This window comes from Carettochelys insculpta, chromosome 4, assembly GCF_033958435.1.
Source record: "Carettochelys insculpta isolate YL-2023 chromosome 4, ASM3395843v1, whole genome shotgun sequence".
In the NCBI taxonomy this organism is placed as follows: Eukaryota; Metazoa; Chordata; order Testudines; family Carettochelyidae; genus Carettochelys; species Carettochelys insculpta.
The window spans coordinates 129297879-129318138 of record NC_134140.1 but is presented as its reverse complement, the minus strand read 5'-3'; the positions used below and the strand labels follow the sequence as shown (position 1 = coordinate 129318138).

The 20260-nt window shown below is 44.0% G+C and overlaps 1 protein-coding gene across 2 annotated transcripts in view; it reads left to right on the top strand.

Moving 5' to 3' along the window:
• ADAMTS3 (ADAM metallopeptidase with thrombospondin type 1 motif 3) overlaps window positions 1-20260 on the top strand; it is a 210730-nt gene that overhangs the window by 155064 nt on the left and 35406 nt on the right. For both annotated transcript variants that reach the window (XM_074993798.1, XM_074993799.1), the window contains 2 exons: window positions 4110-4309; window positions 18267-18350. In XM_074993798.1, the coding sequence (XP_074849899.1) occupies window positions 4110-4309; window positions 18267-18350 (284 nt within the window). The remainder of the gene's footprint in view (window positions 1-4109; window positions 4310-18266; window positions 18351-20260) is intronic.

Below are 20260 nucleotides of genomic sequence, written 5' to 3'. Positions count from 1 at the left end.
GTGCAGCAGCCCTTAGCCCAGGGCTTCTGGCTGCTGCTGCTGCAGCGGGGGATCCATGCTGCAGGCACAGGGTCTGCAACCAGTTGTAGGCTCTGTGTATTTTGTGTTGTTTAGTGCAAGTGTGTCTGGGAGGGGCCCTTTAAGGGAGCAGCTTGCTGTTGAGTCCGCCCTGTGACCCTGTCTGCAGCTGTGCCTGGCACCCTTATTTCGATGTGTACTACTTTGGCGTGTAGACGTTCCCTCGCAGCGCCTATTTCAATGTGGTGCCGCGCAACGTCGAAGTTGAACATCGACATTACCAGCCCTGGAGGACGTGTAGATGTTACTCATCGAAATAGCGTTGCTACATCGAAATAAGCTATTTCGATGTTGGCTTCACATGTAGACGTAGCCAAGGAGGCAATAAAAGCCAGTAACATCACAGTCAGATTACTCACTACTTTAGATTTCCAGATAAATTACCAAAATTCTCATCTCACCCCAACCCAACAGCTAAAATTTATGGGGGTCATCTCAACTGCATAAAAGCCAGAGCAAAGCTTCCTCAACCATGTTTTTATGCCCTAACCAAACTAATAATGACAACATGTATATGTTGCAACAAGACAATGTTGCTGCTTGGGCATATGTCTACAATCACATTTTTATTCAAACAAGTCAGACTGCACGTGCAATGCCTAAAAGGGTGACTCCAGAATTCTTCCAAACCCCACAAACATCCATTACACAAATCAGTCAACTTGCACCATAGATAGAATTGGCTTATGTGCAATTGACTTACTTGGCCATCCTCACTGAGGAAGGTTGACGAGAGAGTTTCTTCCATCAACCTCCTTTACTTCTTGCAATATCAAGGACTACAGGGGTTGACTGCCAATCTCTCCTGAGAGGTCAATTTCTCATGTCCCTACCAGGCGCATGAAATCAAACCCTGGAAGATTGATCCTGAGCAGATCAACTTTCCAGGCAATGTAGACTTGACCTGAGAGGGAATCAAGAGACAGAAATGAAGCAGATGGAAAAACTGAAAAAATACTTGGATAGGACAAAAACAAACCAAAAAAAAAAAAAAAAAAAAAAAAGCGCAGGGAGGCTTGTAGAAAGACAGTGTACGCTGTTTTGTTGCAGAAAGTAGCAGGCTCAGCATTTTGTGAGAATCGGGCCCTGTAAGTGTCTCAAATTGGGAACCCAAAATCATTAGTCACTTCTGCAGTTTTTGTCAAAGACGATGTCTGTACATCTCTCTAGACTGGGAGGTATTTGTTCTTGCTTTGGAGAAGGTTGGAAGAAAATTCTCCATGGGGACAATAATGGCAAGTACTGGTTATCCACTGTACAGAGGGTAGCTGCCTGTTAGGAGGGTGTGGGGAAGCAGCCCGTTTGCTCGCATACACACACAAAAGGGATTCTCTTCCTTCTGCTAACCACCAAACCACCTATTTAAGGAGGGAAGTGGTGGCCAAACCGAAGGTTGCAGCACACGGCAGAAAGTTCTTTCTTTCTGAAATGATTATTCCGACTATTCCATTCATACAGGCAGCGTGATGGTATGATGACACGATGAGTATGTTTCCATTGGACCTTTCACTGGCAGCTTTGCCAGCAGAAGCAATTTTTAGAACTGGCGCTCGTGTATGAATTTCTCACTTGTGTGCTATCACAGTGTTCTCATTCTTAAGTGTGAACGGCCCTGAGGTTGAATTGTAAAGCTGTTTGCAGGTCTGGTCTCTTGCCCACAGGGCTGGTTTACAGCTTCTGAAAACAGCCCAGGGGAAACTTTGCTGTTTAGTGTGAGGAAAGTTTTTATATATGTGTTGTTTGAACCACAGTGATGCTAAGGAGGGAGAGAATTCCTAGCTAATGAGCCAGTAGTTGAATCTGCTCAAGACGAATTGCATTAGTTGTCCAGCACATTTAGCAACAGCAGTCTGAATCCCACAGTCCTTACTCAGGCACACCTCCCATCATCTTCACTGGAAGCCTTGCCTGAATAGTACATGAGAGGCCAGCTTTTTTGCCTAATGCGGGGAGGGAAACAATCTTTTTTTCTGCTCCCTTCCACTCAGGTATGTCTTGCTAGCTTTACCATTTCTGGGGTAGTGCAACCAGGGCTCTTCTGCTTTGCCTGGCATATTCAGGCCAGAATTGAGGGGACATGACCCTTCCCTTCTCTCCATCCACTCTGGAAGTAGTCCTTCCCTGCAGTCTCCAGAGCATAGGGGCTCTGATTTTTGGCGATGCATATATGCAGGGATGAGGGCAGGAGAGATATTCTGCAGAGCCACAGAGTAAGGAACCATCTCGAGTATGAACTGCAAGACTTGGTTCAGAACTTGCACTGTAAGAGGTCAGATAAGTTGCTATAGTTCTGTTTCTTACTTAGCGATTTGTTGGGGTTGATTTTGTTGGAGCCATATGACAAACAATTGATGTTTTTTGTTGCTGGCCAAGCCATATTCTTCCTGCAAGTTTCTAAAATCAGGTGTTTTTCTTTTTACGATAAAGCAGGGGCAGAAATCATAGAATCCTAGAACTGGAAGGGACCTCAAGAGGTCATGAAGTCTAGTCCGCTCCCCTCACAGCAGGACTAAGCACCATCTATATTATCTCTGTTAGATATTTATCCAAATTGTTCTTAAATATCTCCAATGATGGGGATTCTACAAAAACCCTTGGCAATTTATTCCAGTGCTCAACCACCCTGACAGTTAGGACATTTTCCCTAATATCCAACCTGAACCTCCCTTGCTGCAATTTAGTACCATTGGGGTATTTAATACGGTTGGGTTGATTTCAGACATTAGCTGGAGCAGCTGCAAGCCCTGGTAAGCTGTATAATGTCCTCTGTAAGACCTGAGTCAATAGGAGTTTGTAAACCTGGGCTCAGACCAAGACTTCCTTCAGAAATCAAGTAGAAGCTTTTGTTCTTTTTGGAAGGCTAACACACAAGTAGGTACCTTAAACAATAGCATTAAAAAGATTAAACCTTGGCAAATATAACTTCTCTACAAAAAGTAGCGTCAGTGTTTTTTAACCTTTTAGAAATGTCCCAGTCATCCATCATTGGATACTAGATTATGTGGCCAGCATTTGTAGAGGTCTTGAGTGCTATTGTCTTCATACTCCTTGGCTTTTTAAAAAAAAAATTGTTACTGGGTTGGATTTTCAAAAGAGCCCGTGCTTTGGAAGCAGCTCTCATGTTGGATGCTACTGGTGCTGGGTGCGTTTGATCATCTGTTCCCACATGCATAGTTGCATATGCACTTAATAGCATGTGTGGTGGTTCTGCCCATATAGTAAACACCTGCATTTCTGTCTGCGTCCCCTGAACTCTGCCCATGAATCCCTTCTTTGCAGAAATACTTTCAGTGCTCTGTTCTTCTGGGCAGTTTCAAAGAGCTGCCCTTTGAAAAGGGAAAACCACAAAAACTTGGTAGAGAAATGTTCCCTTCTTTCCCCATGCTCTAGTTTTATAGTTCTGAAATTCAGGACAGGTAATAGTCAGTGCTGCTCCTGTGGCAGGTTCAGTCTCATGCTTTGGGGCATGTGTGTGTAAGGAAATACAAAACGGAGTGATTAATTTTTGAGGAAGCTGCCAGCGAGTTGCACCAATGACCCCTGACCAAAACCAACAAAACCCTTGCAACCACTTCAGCACCATCACGTGTGCTAACAGTTGCTTTCATGTTTTGGAAGAAATATTCCACGTTACAAACTTTTAAAAAGCATTTGGCCTGAATGTCCTTTCTCGTCCACCACACACTCAGATACCGGGGTGATGGAGGAGGTGAGATTTAGGTGATAAACTGCAGAACCGCACAACAGATGATTTTTGTCATGTACCTTTGACCACTTCACCGATTCCCTTGCCCACTGATCCGTCTCCCCTGGGGTTTAGGAGACACTGGAATTGGAGGTATAATTTCCAGCATGAGTAGACATACCTGTGCTAGCTTTGATCAAGCTACTGCAGTAAAAATAGCATACCTCTACCTGAGCTGGAAAGTACACCTTCCTAGTCTAATCAGAGATGTGGCATTTGTGTACATCCATGTTGTGGGAGGATGCTTGTAAAGGAAAGAATTTTAAAACTGATTGTTCTTCTATAGGGTCTCTTCTCAGCAGCCTGGATGGTCTGGATTTCATGTACAGCAACGCAGAGCAGCAGCTAAATGAAACGCTGAGACGGCGCAGGCATGCAGGAGACAATGATTACAACATTGAAGTGCTTCTCGGAGTGGACGACTCTGTAGTCCGATTCCATGGCAAAGAACATGTTCAAAACTACCTCCTCACCCTTATGAACATAGTGAGTAGCTATTCCAGGTCCACATTGTTTCCTCTGAAATGTAATATTAGCCTTAAAGTATTTATTTGATGTTTGTTCATTTATTCCTTATATTGCTGTAGCACCTAGAATTCCAAGTTGCTGTGCAAGATATTGCATAGACTTATACAGGATCATTTCTATCTTCCATACCATCGGAGTACATTACCTTTAAAAGAAAATAAAACCCTATTGGCTCTTTTTCCAGAGGACATGAGTGAATTTACTGCTCCTGTTGTCCCTCAGAGAGTTCATGGTGTTGTACTGCCTTGTTTTTTTGGAGTGTGGAGAAACAGCTTGTTACACATCTTCCCTCCTAGGGCACTCATGCAGTAGGTGGTTATTCAAGGCCCATTGCATCCAGGCTTTGCACAGCACCTGCTGGGGGACTGCTGCATATAAACATGAGCCTGGCGTGAAAAGCAAGGTGACTTGAAGCTGTGCTGAAGGATATATGGTTTGACGGCTTCTAGTAGATGTTCTGCCAACCGATTGAAGCTGATTGAACTTCATGGACGTCATGATGTTGCACATACTCTAGGAAGTGGCCAAATTAACTCTTTGACAGCTCTGTGGTACTTTTTGAAAAAGGGAGAAGCCTGTTCCATACTAGCTGTTCTCACTTGTTTAATACGGTATGACAGGACTTTGTGCTTTGGTCAGTGCCACCAGATACTTCACAATTAATTCTGCTTTGATATATAGTATATTTTGAAGCAGGGAGCTCATGTTTGTATTGCTGAACTCTCTCATACAACACAGGGAAGAACCCAGTAACAGGAAAGAGATCTTCAAGGCATCAGGCATATTTTAGATTCTGAAATGAGTAAGACTTCATGTTGTAGTTAATCAAATACAGAACAGTGAAACCTTTTTTAATGATCGTGTCCAACAAGAGGCAAATATAGTTATCTTAAGGAAGCATTTTGAATTAACTTAAGGTTTTCAATAGTTTTGTTTGATCTGTAATTAGAAGCCTCTTCTCTTAGGTAATTAGAGGCCTCCTCTTGCTACTCCTGTGGATAGTTATGTAGGGCAGGTTTCTCTGTATTAAAGTAACTCACTCAGAAAAAATATACATGCAGGGTTCCAAATTGTAATGAGTAACCTTCAAGTAGATTTTGACTTGTCTGGATTTACCACATTTCAATACCATTTTTACACTTGCAATTCCTTAGTCAGCAGTGTGAATTTGTTTCCATTTTAGTGGTCATTATCAAATGTGGGTCCTTATTAGCTTTGCTGCTTTCAGAGTAGGTCCTTTCTACTGAATAACTGTGTTGGTAATTGTTACATAGACATGTTAGCGAGGACTTTTTTGTGCTAAGTAAAATTGAATCTGCTGCCTAACTATTTCATCTCTAGAGTGGGGATTGTCAAAAATGTTCAGTGTCGGTCACCTCTGTTCCTCACAAAGTCAGAGTGAGTTTGATCATTGACTTTAGTAAGAACTGGTTACAGCTCAGTGTTGTGTAAATCCATCCTGAGAGGTTTGTCTTGTAATTTTGCCTTTAGTAATGATTCCTTTCTTCACTGTCAAGTTTCACCACAGTGTTTAGTGTTACAGCGGAAAAGGAACAAAGAGACAGTCTTGAATTTAATAAAAAACATCTTGTCACATGTATGGAGTGGAAATCACAACACCCCGCCCCCAGTATAGCAAAAAAAAAAAAAAAAAAAAAGGAGTTGCTCATCAAGTGTAGGACCAGTGTTAACGAGGCCAATTCATTGAGGGTGGATGTGGTTCTCTCCCAGCGGTTGAGAGGGAAAATTGCCTTTGTAGTGAGATTACCATTCTAAATCCTTGTTCCATCCTAATCTGATCGTGTTAATTTTGCAAATGAAATGCAGCTCTGCAGTCTCGTTTTGAAGGGTGTTTTGGTTTTTAAATCTGTTACTGAGTGTCAAGGAGATTAAACGAAGGGTCCTGTGGCACCTTATAGACTAACAGAAAAGTTTAGAGCATGAGCTTTCATGAGTTAACTCACTTCTTCAGATGCTGGTCCTGGAAATCTGCAAGGCCAGGTATAAATAGGCCAGAGCAAGGCTGGGGATAACGAGGTTAGCTCAGTCAGGCAGGCTGAGTTGTATTGTCATCAGTAGATCTGGAGGTGTGAACTCCAAGAGAGGGGAAGCTGCTTTTGTATTTAGCCAGCCATTCACAGTCTTTGTTTAATCCTGAGCTGAGGGTATTGAATTTGCAGATGAATTGTAGCTCAGCAATTTCTCTTTGGAGTCTGTTCTTGAAATTTCTTTGCTGCAGGATAGCTACTTTTAAATCTGCTACTGTGTGTCCTGGGAGATTGAAGTGCTCTCCTATGGGTTTTTGTATATTGCCATTTCTGATGTCTGATTTGTGTGCATTTATTCTTTTACGTAGGGACTGTCCAGTTTGTCCGATGTATATGGCAGAGGGGCATTGCTGGCACATGATGGCATAAATTACATTGGTAGATGTGCAGCTGAATGAGCCCACAATGGTGTGGCTGATCCGGTTAGGTCCTGTAATGATGTTGCTGGTGTGTATATGTGGGCAGAGCTGGCAACGAGGTTGTTGCATGGATGGGTCCCTGAGATAGAGTGACTGTGGTGCGGTGTACAGTTGCTTGTTAGGATTTGTTTTAGGTTGGCAGGTTGTCTGTGGGCAAGGACTGGTCTGCCTCCCAAGGCCTGTGAAAGTGGGGGATCATTGTCCAGGATGGGTTGTAGATCCCTGATGATGCGCTGTAGAGGTTTTAGCTGAGGACTGTAGGTGATGGCTAGTGGTGTTCTGTTGGTTTCTCTCTTGGGCTTGTCCTGTAGTAGGAGGCTTCGTGGCACACGTCTGGCTCTGTTGATTTGTTTTTTCACTTCCTCAGGTGGGTATTGCAGTCTCAGGAATGCTTGGTGCAGATCCTGTAGGTGTTTGTCTCTGTCGGGGGGTTGGAACAAATGCGGTTATATCTAAGTGCTTGGCTGTAAACAATGGATCGTGTGGTGTGTCTGGGATGGAAGCTGGAGGCATGGAGGTAGAAGTAGTGGTCAGTGGGTTTACGGTACAGGGTGGTACTGATGTGTCCATTGTGTATAAGCACGGTAGTGTCAAGGAAGTGGATCTCCTGTGTAGATTGGTCCAGGCTGAGCTTGATGTTGGGGTGGAAGTTGTTGAAGTCCCGGTGGAATTCCTCCAGAGTCTCCTTCCCATGGGTCCAGATGATGAAGATGTCGTCAATGTAGCGTAAATAGAGCCGGGGTGTTAGTGGACGAGAGTTGAGGAAGCGTTGTTCTAGGTCAGCCATGAAAATATTGGCATATTGAGGGGCCATGCGGGTACCCATAGCTGTGCCGCTGATTTGAAGGTATATATTGTCACCGAATCTGAAATAGTTGTGTGTGAGTATAAAGTTGCAGAGCTCAGCTGCCAGATGTGCTGTATATGGCAATATACAAAAACCCATAGGAGAGCACTTCAATCTCCCAGGACACACAGTAGCAGATTTAAAAGTAGCTATCCTGCAGCAAAGAAATTTCAAGAACAGACTCCAAAGAGAAATTGCTGAGCTACAATTCATCTGCAAATTCAATACCCTCAGCTCAGGATTAAACAAAGACTGTGAATGGCTGGCTAAATACAAAAGCAGCTTCCCCTCTCTTGGAGTTCACACCTCCAGATCTACTGATGACAATACAACTCAGCCTGCCTGACTGAGCTAACCTCGTTATCCCCAGCCTTGCTCTGGCCTATTTATACCTGGCCTTGCAGATTTCCAGGACCAGCATCTGAAGAAGTGAGTTAACTCATGAAAGCTCATGCTCTAAACTTTTCTGTTAGTCTATAAGGTGCCACAGGACCCTTCGTTGCTCTACAGATCCAGACTAACACGGCTACCCCTCTGATACTTAAGGAGATTAAAGTGTCCCCCCCACTGGTTTTGTATGTTATCTTTCTTGATGTCTGGTTTGTGTGAATTGGCCTTTTTAACACTGGTACTACTACATAAATACATCCCCACTTGTGTGACTTCCACTCAGTGTATGTGACAAAGTGTTTTTATCCATGAAAGCTTAGGCCCAAATAAACCTGTTAGTCTTTAAGATGCCACAGGACTCATTGTTACGGTTACAGTCTAACATGGGTACCCCTCTGAGACTTCAATTTAATATGCTCTTTTTTGAAAAACAGAGAGATAATATAGACATCCTTAAAATCAGGCCTAAAAGGTTATTTAAGCCTTGTGAAACCTCATGGGACAGTTTCCCCCATTTCAATACCTAGATTTTAAAGAGTAAGTAATATTTGGATTATCAGACGTATTTGATTTCTGCAATGTGCCTGCTTTGTAGTGAGACAGGCATTCATACTTGTAACTTTTCTGCCCTTTTTATTTGTCAGGTAGGTCAGTTAGCTCTCTAAGTTTGTACACACGTACCAGTGGTCGGGGAAACTGTGACTACCTTGTGTTCTGCGGAATAGCAAAATATAGCAGGAACCCATGTAACTCAATCTGGACTGAGATAGTGTAGCCTGTGTTCTTTTGGTGCTAGTAATTCTTGCAGAGTAGGCAGTAGGCATCCTTCAGTCTGCATAGACTATGGATCGCGCCCTTTAAAGTTTCAATTGAGGACTTCATTTACAGCGTCTATTGTGACTATAAAGACCCACACGAGAGTGACAGTCCTTGCTGCATCTCTTGCAGATGTAGTGGGTGTCTGGCAAGTCCTTATTGTGCTTTCTGTGCGCTCGCTTCTCCTCTGCTAGCTGTCTGATCTTCATCTCGCCCTTCTGAAGGCCCTTGTGTAACCCCTGCCTCCATCTGCTGCTGTCATCTGCTAGTTCTTCCCAGTTGTCCAGCTCGATGTCTACCTCTCTGAAGTCTCTCTTGCAGACATCTTTGTAGCGCAACTGGGGGCGTCCGGGAGGTCTTTTGCCAGATGCTAGCTCATCATACAGGATGTCTTTTGGAATCCTTCCATCATTCATCCTGTGGACGTGGCCAAGCCAGCGGAGTCGACGCTGCCTGAGGAGGGTGTGCATGGTTGGGATTCCAGCTTGCTCAAGGACGGCGGTGTTGGTCACTCTGTCCTTCCATGATATTCCAAGGATGCGCCTGAGGCAGCGCAAGTGGAAGACGTTCAGCCTCTTTTCCTGGCGGGCATACAGGGTCCAAGTCTCGCTGCCATAAATGAGGGTGCTGAGGATGCAGGCTCTGTAGACTTGCATTTTGGTGTGAGTGTACAGCTTGTTGTTATTCCACACTCTCTTGCTGAGTCTGGACAGAGTTGTGGCCGCTTTTGCGATCCTCCTGTTTAGCTCAGTGTCCAACGACAGGGTGTCAGTGATGGTGGACCTGAGGTAAACGAACTTGTGGACGACCTCTAACGTATAGTTGTCAATGCTGATTGATGGGGATTCAGCAACATCCTGACCGAGTACATTGGTCTTCTTTAGGCTGATGGTAAGCCCAAAGTCCTTGCACGCTTTGGAGAACTGATCCAGTAGTTTATGAAGCTGGTCTTCTGTGTGAGACACTACAGCAGCATCGTCTGCGAACAGCATGTCTCTGATGACGACTTCTCGCACCTTAGACTTAGCTTTCAGCCTTGCAAGGTTAAACAGTTTCCCATCAGATCTTGCGTGCAGCAAGATGCCCTCTGTTGAAGATCCAAAGGCATGCTTCAGGAGGAGTGCGAAGAAGATCCCGAACAATGTCGGAGCAAGCACGCATCCTTGTTTGACGCCACTCCTGATTCTGAAAGCATCCGATAATGCGCCGTCATATTGGATGGTTCCTCTCATGTCTTCATGGAACGACTGGATCATCTTGAGTAACTGTGGAGGACAGCCTGTCTTGTGGAGCAGTTTGAACAGACCATCCCTGCTGATCAAGTCAAAGGCCTTGGTCAGGTTGATGAAGGCTATGTAGAGTGGCTTTCTCTGCTCCCTGCACTTCTCCTGCAGCTGCCTTAGAGAGAAGACCATGTCAACGGTAGACCTCTCTGCGCGGAATCCGCACTGCGATTCGGGGTACACCCTCTCAGCAATCTTCTGGAGTTTGCCAAGGATGACGCGAGCGAACAGTTTACCAGTGACGCTTAGGAGGCAGAAGGGGTTCCCCAACCTAAGGCATCTCACCCTTAGTTACTGCCCAGTACTTGTAGCCTCTGCCCAATAAACGATTTGAGTTCTACCTTTCCCTCTTTAATTCAGCATCCCAGCATAGTGCACAAGTGTTCTCCAGATATTCTCTTACCCACTTGCTCCTGAGTTAAATGGCAGTAGTCCATCCGAGGCTCTTTGTTTTATATGGAATTCTGTATAAATGTGCTGGCTGAGAAAGTAAGGGTTAGTGGTAGTGAATGGGTAAAGCCAGACATAAGGCAGGCACATACAAGCCAAGCTTTTCCTCACAGCTCTGCCAAGGTACCTCAGTTATTCAGAGCTGAAACTATTCTGAAATTGCAATCCCAGACTTCTCATGAGGAGTGAGTCCAGTCATGCTGAAGAACGTAGGTACTTTGTGATGCAGAAAAATGCGCTGCAAGAACTGGGAAGAATTTGCAAACTGTATGACCAAGTTAGGATTTTGGTCTCCTGAGATTAAACACTAGTGCATTAGTCCAGTGAGTAACAAAGTTTCCTTAATTTAGCAGAATGTATAGTACTTGCCTGGGCTTCTTTTTCTGCCATCAAGTATTTCAGGGAGTCTTAATGTGAAATTACCTGATGGGTGATTAAATTTTATTCTGGTTATGTTATCAGATGTGGATTCTTGAAACAAGCAACATGGTGTGTTGCATGTTTAAACCTCAGCATCTCTACTGCATCTTAATTTCAGCTGCCAGTTAGATGATATTGTGAAGTTCATTATTAAATATGAAATGTTTGAAGGGATCTCTTTTTGTTATTCTTTCTTTGCTCACAGCAGCAATCATAGCAGTGCATTATTGGCGCAGATGAAGTCCCGAAAATCATCTCTGCTCTATTGTTTTCCATAACAAACCTTAATTTGAAATGCCCTCAGAATTTTGATTGGCTTTTTTAGTTTTAAAACCAACATATTTTGAAAATAGATTTAATATCCCAAAACAGTTTCAAGTTTCATGTTTTCTAAAATGTAGATTGCTCTGTCTGCTGGTAATAAACTTTTAGTACAGAATACGTCTAAAGTAAAATGTTTACCATTATGTTAAAGTTTTATGTAAATAATCTAAAAGTTCGAGACTTTTTTTTTATTATGATGCAGTACATAGTTGTGAAATAGTCTTGTCTTCAGAGTCAAGATTTTGAAATGTGAAGATACAGAAGTACCATAAGAACCTTTTATTCAACTTGCTGGTTAAACTGAAAATTGCAGTAAAAACTTTCCTTATGATATAGTCTAGTGTTGAAAATAATGCACATAAGGCACCAGTGTAGCTTTCTGTAATTTTTAATAGCCCAAAAATCTTTTTTTTTTTTTTACACTCAACATTTAGTTACTAGGGTCCCTTAGCTAATGGTCCTGGAAATACGGTGTCTCTGCTGGGTTTTTGGTATGGATACATATTATGAAATGTTTTTGAAAAATATCTCTTGTATTTGCTTCTCATAGTTCCACATTTTGATCATTGCCGGGGCGTATCTTACTCTGATCCTCTCATGGGAGCAGACTTACAAGCAAGTGGAATGTCTTTGGCTGCATCAACTAGCCTCGAACTTCAAAGGGGGCATGGTAATAAGGGTGTCAGGAGATTACTAATGAAGTGCTGTGGTGCATATGCAGTACTTCAAAGTCGTTGCGTGGGTGATTTTGACTAATGAAGTGTGAAACTTCGAAATGCTGGCTTGCGTGTGGTTGCAGGTCAGCTGTGGGTACTTCGAATTTTGAGGAGTAAAGGGACTTCGGAGTAGCACAGGCCCTTCAAAGTACCCGCAGCTGACACGCAGCTACACACAAGCCAGCACTTTAAAGTTGTCGCAGGGGAGATTTTGAAATTCCCCTTCAAAATTCAGGGCTAATCTCCACACTGCTTAATAGGTGCAAAATTTTATCAATCATCATAATCATAACTTCATCCCTTCTGATGATGCAGGGGGCTTGACTAGTGTACTGGCTTATATTGTGTGGCTCTCTAGGTTTGGAGCTAGCTTTCTAAATATGGGCAGAGTTGTTCTGTTCAAGTGCTGGACCAGAATGGTTATGGACGTGTGAGTCCAAGGGCCATTTCACACTTTTTTTTCACCCATGTATGTTACATGAGCTACCACAACTGTGGAAGCTCTTGGGTTGAAAATCTGTGGGCCTATTTCTGCCAGCAGTTTCATCCAGTCATACTCCTGGAAGCCAGTGACCTTGAATGGGTGTAACCAAGGGTCACCTTTGGCCTTTTGTATTAATTCAGTGATTAACGGCTGTCAGGAAGGGATGGTGGGAGAGGAATGTTAAGTCAAACCCTCTTAAAAATGGCAAAGTGCCATGAGCTGTACTGAGGCAGATAAATGATGGTATCAATCAATTTATGAATCACCAACTAGTCTTCAGTTAACCCTGTTAATGAATAACTGTACCTTTCTGTGTAAGAACATCAGTGTTTTATCTCAAAGGCATCTAAGGATACAAAGGAAATGCTAATTACCTCAGCAGTTCACGAACTGAAAGTCATTAACCTTGGGTTTCCTTAATAGCATTGATGGCTAGGCAGCTAGAAAGCAGAGCGCTGTTAGGGGGGAATTCAGAGTCCTTTCTTTGATGGAGAGGGATGTGGGTGAGAGAATGCCTTTTGATTCCCAAGCCTGGATCCTAGTGTGCTCTGTATGTGATATTTGTTAAGTTTCCCTTTTGTGTTGCTATGGTGTTGTGTTAATGCAGCCTTCTTCAAGTGATTGCAGACGTGCATTCCTCTCAGCTGTGTGCACACACCCTACATGCAGTTGCTGAAATTTTCCCCTTAGTGGTATCTGTCAGGGCAGCCTGAGCCTCTACAGGGGTCTTTCCATGTAAGCTGCACTCTGGTTTAAAAGACCTAGTCACTCTGAGCTCCCTCAGTACTTTCTTACCACCAGTGATTGTCTTGGAATTGTTTGTCGTGCCTTATCAAGTGCTCTTTGTTTGTTTGTTGTAAACTAGTTTTCTAGGTGTACAGGGTTAGCACTTAGTTAATAATGTAGTTAGCGAGAGTGTTCTTTTTTGGACCCAGTTGTGGAGGTTTATGGTTACTCAGTACCAAGAGATGCCTCTTCAACATGCTTCAACCACTGCATCTCTTTCCCTAGGCTGCTGCCTGTAAGCAACTTAGGCTGAAGCTGCATGAAGTGTTTAGGGGAAGTTCCTATTCAGGATTGTTGCCAGATCTGCAAGGACTTCAAACTTCAGTTGAAGAAAGACAGAGAACCCAGGCCAAAGTTCTGCTTATGGAGGTGGACCCAAGACCTCCATTAGAGCTTGCCTGGTCAGACTCAGCACCTAGTGCCTTGCTATCCATTAGGAGTACCACTCACCCTCAGTACCTCAGATGGGGCATAAGGCAGATGACCAGGGTGTGAAGGTCACCAGCACTTATTTAGGGGATTTAGGCATGGGGATAAGAGTTGAGGACAGCCAGGACTTAAGCACTCCTCTCCTGTGGCACCACAGAAGTGGGTATTATTGACCCTGGCACCAAGGGAGGTGCCAGTGAGTCCAGAGCCTAACAGGCCATCTTGGGACTGACTGCACCAGAGACGCCTGTGGCAGCAAGAGATCTGTTGAGCGTTTCAGTGTCAGGGTTAACAATGGGCCAGGAGGCCACATTCTCCTATTAGCCGATAGTGGGTGTCAGCCTATGTCACCCTCCATTGCTCCAAACGGCATCCGTGCACTGTCTGATGGATCAGAGCAAATCCGACAGAGACAAACATCTACAAGACCTTTACCAAGCTTTCTTCAAACTATAATACCCTCCTAAGGAAGTGAGGAAACAGATTGACAGAGCCAGATGGGTACCCAGAGGCCATGACATACAGCCCCTAACTATGGCCTCTCCAACACATCATCAGTGATCTGCAACCCATCCTGGACAACGATCCTTCACTCTCACAGACCTTGAGAGGCAGGCCTGTCCTCGCCGACAGACAGCCTGCCAACCTCAAAAAAATTCTCATCAGCAACTATATATCACAACACAGGAACTCTAAACCTGGAACCAAGCCCTGCAACAAACCTTGCTGCCAACTCTGTTCACATATCTACACCAGTGATATCATCACAGGACCTCACATCAACCATACCATCAGGGGCTCCTTTACCTGCACATCTACTAATATAATATATGCCATCATGTGCCGGCAATGCCCCACGGCAATTTACGCTGGCCAAACTGGACTCCATCAACCAAGGATTAAACAGAGACTGGGAGTGGCTCGCCCCTTACAAAAACAGATTCTCCGCCCTGGGTCTTAATATCTCCCCATTAGATTCTGACAATGGGCTTGTCTGATCTCAGTTGTTTTTTCCTCTTTTGATACATACTACTGATAATGGGCCATTTCCACCTAGCTGAATAGACCTTATCTGCTTTGGCCCTCCCTTTTACTGGGACCCCACTCTTTAAATACTCCTCTGGACAACACCCCGCCCCCACTCACGCATCTGATGAAGCGGGTCTTTGCCCATGAAAGCTTATGCTCCAAAATATCTGTCAGTCTATAAGGTGCCACAGGACTTCTTGTTCTTCTCAAAGATACAGACTAACACGGCTACCTCTCTGATACTCTTTGTGAATTTGGTCTCAAGGGGAAGCAAGAGGTTCCTTAAGATGATATAGTTTCTTTTGGTATTCTAAAGTGAGATCAGAGGAAAGAGCTCAGTTAAAGGTGATGTTGGAGAGTTGTCTAGCCATCTCCTGTTCATAGTCTGACTTATTCATGATGACTGCAGCACCCCGTTTGTCAGCCAGCTTGTTTATAACATCAGAGTTTTGTTTTGAGACTCTGGACAGTGTTGCATTCAATACGGCTGAGATTGTGTGTCCCTTGGTGGTGTTTGTGCACATCAGACTGTGCACGGTTGCGCAAGCATTGAATATAGAAATCCAGACTGTCACAACGACCGTTAGGGGAGGAGTCCACTTAGAATTCTTCTCTTTTTTTTGGTGTAGATGGGGGCGAATTTAGCAGGGCAGCTTGATGTTTATTGGTGTGTTGGAAGTATTCCCTTAGACAGAGATGGCTACAGAACTGCTTTTTTGTTTCATCCAGGAATGTTTGCTGGGGCACAGGAGCCTTTGATCTGTAGGTTTGTAGTCTATCTCACACCCTCTGACAGTGATGTTAGAAAGTGCCAGGGGTGTTTGGTGGCCTGTAAGAAAAATACATTTTCTAGAGAACTGGATTTACGTGATCAACACCACTGCCATACTTGGCATTAATTACTCCTCTTCTTGACCATCTCTGCAGATAGATCAGGCACTCAAACATATGCCTCAGCCTTTCAGATGCGTCTTCAGGTAAGATTAATGTACTGTAACCCACACTGCCTACAGTACATTAATGGGACATGTGGAAGAGACCTTGCATTGCCACGGGCCGTGCTAAGTCTACGTTGTAGATTAACATCTTGGTCTTGCATCTCCAAGTCAATCCAGAACCTTTCACCAGCACGAAGACAGCAAAGGGAGGCATAAGGCCATGTGTCCCTTTTTGTTAATTGGCTCCTTGAGTGTTCCTCAGCTGGTGCATTTGTCAGTGATTGTGAAACTAGGACATTTTCTTCATTTTACTACAAAAATCAATTGTGGTGTGTGATAATGCACATTGTCAGGAGAGAGAGATATAGTGTTTAACCTCTCAGTAGCTGCTTCACAAGGCAGGCAGTGTGAATTACGTGTGTGGCTAACAATTCATTCTACACTGATCCTGAAAGATCTTGCTTTTTAGAATCATAAAGTATATATTTCAGTCCGGTCCTGCAGACTAGACAAAGCTGAACGGCACTCCCTCCCTCCTCTCATGCAAGGTATGTCTCTTCCTACCCTGACTAAAAAATAACTCCATAATTATGTACAAATATCCAAATCTCCTTCTAACCACTGCTGTTTATTTTGCATCAATTACTCCATAACATATTATTTCATTTGAGGAGGATGAGTAACTTTATTTATGATCTGCAGATGTTCTAACCCATAATTTTTACCTGTGTGGGAAGATGTTCCTTGACTGTCTTCTGCCACCATCCCAGACATACCTTTGGTTCAGAAAAAAGATTCTGAGCCCTCTGTATAATTATTGATCCCTTTCATACCACAACCTCAAATTTTTGCCCTCTTTTTACCTTTAACCTTGGGACAAGGGTGTTAATTTCTTCTAAAGAAGTACCTAGGGTGAAATTCTGCCTTTGAGCCCAGTGCCTTCTAGAGTCATACAAGGGCAAAAAACGGCATTTTGTTCAGGTTTCTAAATTGTGTTGCAAAGGGTACTCAAGAGCAGTACAACGACTTCTTCTTCCCTGTGTACTTTTTACTGTCCTGTGTAACTGGAGTCTTGTGGTATTATGAGATTCTCTTTTAGGAGGGTCTTCATGTAGATTGCTGGAAGCTGTTTTTGAATAGGAAGTCCTCTTCCAAAATGTGTAGAAGTTGTGTCTTTTCATACAGTTAAAAGATTTTTAGATGGCACACATTGACTTGGTGAAATGTATATGTGAGGGTTTCAGCGAGACGCCTGCTGGAATACAGTGCTTATGTCTCTCTCTTATGGCCATAGTGTTGACTTCAAAACTTCCAGCTGAGAATTGCAAAGCCACATGGGGGATTTGGAAGTCCTTTTCCCATTGAACTTAAGCTAAGTTTGAGGTCAGTGAACTCAGACCCTTAAAACTAAGCACATGCCTGAATATATATCGGGTTGCTGCCTAAACATCCATGTCTTTCCCCAGACAGAAGTAGATATCTAAATCCAGAAGTATTTCCTGAGGCAAAACTTCACACAGACATCAGCAGGATTTGCTGAGTGAGGTTTGCAGGGTTTGGCCCTTTGGGCATAGAATTTTAATACAGTTGTATTTTTTAAAATAAGCAGAAAACATACAAGCTTTATCCAAAATCACATAATAACCCTAAGCATTTGAAATAATTAATGTTAGGCAGTCTCTAGACTAGACAAAGCAACTGGGGACAGGTGCCAGAACTCACCTGCAGTATCTGGGGTGAGATGGCATGCTTGCAAGCCCATTGTGGACTGGGTGGGGGGAAAAAGTCTTCTGCTGCCCCAAGAGCCACTCTAACAATGATGGAAAGCCCCGGGAAATAATAATAAATATCCCTAGGAATGTTTTGTGCCATATAAATTATATACAGTCTATTCCCGAAGTTGCTTGAGAACCAAGTGGTTGTGGAAGATAAGGTAAGGATATGGATTTTTTTGTTGTTTTTTTACAGGAAGGTGATGAGCCAGTTGAACAGTTTTTATGACTGTGGATTGTAATTGTTTTATATTATTGAAATCTTTACTTCTTAAAATTTCTCACTGGGTTTAAATTTAAATAAATAAAGTAAAAATGATCCTCTGTTCTACTCTCTGCTAGTCTCCAACCCTGCAAACATTAAAGCACGTGCCTAACTTTCCTCACATAACTAATTGTAGGTCTACAATGGGGCTGCTCTCATGAGTAAAGTTAAGCACGTGCTTAAAAGTTAGCAAGTTTGGAACTTAGTAGAGTCATTTTTTTCCCCAAAGAACAGTTTCACTGTGAGCATGATCCAAAGTCCATTACAGTCCCTTTCGGCGTTCATTGACATCATTTGGTTTTGATGAGGACGTTTGTGGGGAGGTTTTTTACAACTGGAATTGTACTGTGCATGGAAACACTTTCAGACTTCGATTTCCTTCTGAACAAAGTACAGCTATACTGTACAAGCATCTGAGGTATATAATTATATGTGCACTTTAATATTCTCTCTGTACAATTTGTTTTAGCTTGTTTAAAAATTTTTCTCTCATTCTTAGGTGAACGAAATTTATCACGATGAATCCCTTGGCGTCCACATAAATGTGGTGCTGGTGCGAATGATCATGCTTGGATATGCAAAGGTGAAAAGGCTTTTGAATGCATTTTGCGTCATTAAGCTTCTTAACAATTATATTTCTCTGTCAGTTAATTTGGAGCTGGTGGATGCTATTGCACTGGCCGTGGCTGAGCCTGAGGTCCTGCACTGCACGCAGTCACTGGGCAGCTTCTGAGAGCTGCTCACCTGTTTGCCTGAGGCTCAGCCCAAATCTGGTGAATGCGGTTCCAGACTCCTCCACGTCCTCCCAAGAATCTTCTGAGAGGCCGCATACAACAGCACCGGCTCTCCTTGGTGCCCCTTCCTGACTCATCTCTCATCAAAAACCAGTAGCTGGAAGACAATAGTAACTTTTAGACTCTACCAAGCTGGGTCACTATAGGCCAGCCAAAGGCTCTTTGTGCACTATAACCTTCCCCTAGCACACCAATCCGGTTTGTTTAAATTGTGCTTCACACTGCATATGCTGGGCTTGATTTGGCCTACGTGGTGCCGGTGTTTTCAGTCTGTATCCTCCTTAATATGTGGGTGGCAGTTGTGACTGAGGAAATTACACCCCCTGGAGAAAACAGTCTTCACAGGGGCCCGGCTGCTTCTGAGATTCTTCTAATCCACGTATTCTGTGTCCCATTCCTTTTATGGGTGGGCAGAAGATCCCCTTTGACGCAAACCATTGCCATGCGCCCGCCCCCCCCGGCTCCACACCTCCTCACATCAACAAGCTTTGATCCATCAGAGCCCTCAGCCTGAGTGTGATTGGGTGGAGCAGTCTCAGAGGCCCACTGCTGGAGGCCTCAGAGACCTGTCACACCCGTCTCAGGAAAAGGAGCAGTGGAGCAAAGTCCTTTGAGCAGCCTTGAGAGATGGGAGAGTCTGCAAAGGGCTAGCCAGTCAGAGAGGCTGCAGGGAGTGGCATATGGCTGCTCTTCTTAGGGTCCCTTGGCTGGGATCCAGAGTAGTGTGTAGTCCCGGGTCCCTGGGAGAAGTGGCTTATAATCAGAGAGCAATAAACCTCCAGAGAGGGAATTAAACTGCTGAGAGACCCAGATGCAGAGCTGGGGCCAGAACAGGCCTATAGGAAGCCTTAGGGAGATGACCAGATGCGAGGCTGGGGTTGTTTGACGACAGCAGACACACTTGACCCAAAACACTTGCGAGTTTCTGACAGCAGAAGATCTGAATGAATCCAGCCAGTTGTTGTCAAAGAAAGCCATGTGCTCTTTGCCCATTAGGGCATGCCAGCATATCCCTGCCAGGCTGGTAGCGAGGAAGTTATTTCCTTTTTCCAAGAATAGTATTAGGTCTCCCCACAGGGTCATGCTGAGCACCCCCAGTGCTCTGCCCTGAGTAATCTTGATATACGTTGCATTGATTTTCCTCTTAAAAACACTTACAGGGCTTCGTAATAAATGTTCGTGACATTATTCAAAGGCCCAGAGGAAACATCCTGGTCTGCTGTATGTTTGGTTATGTTCACATCCTTCCATTTGAATAGGCCATTAAACTTAAGTAGGTGAAAAGGGCATTTTAATGTTTAATGGTAAAATATTATTACTTGGAACACACGGAGCTTGTATATGTAGAGTAGCAGAAGCCACACAGGCACACAGGGAGAAACACCTTAATGATTCTCTCTGGCTCTCCTGGTTCCCCACGGACCTTGCCGTCTGCCTAGCCATTAACACTTGTGCAGAGTCCTTGTAAAACGGCTATGTTATGATGGGGTGGCTTTTTTTGCACCCACTTGCTCAGGGGTTAATGACTGCACAAGAGGACCAACAGTGATGAATCAAGCCCATGGGGAATGTCATGCACAAGTTGTGGAGCAAGAGGATGGTGCCAAGGGCTGGCCTGAGCTGGCAAGGAGTGATTCCTCGGTGCTTGGAGAGGAGCTCCATGAGGGCTTGTCGAAGCAATGCCAGGCTGTGAATCTAC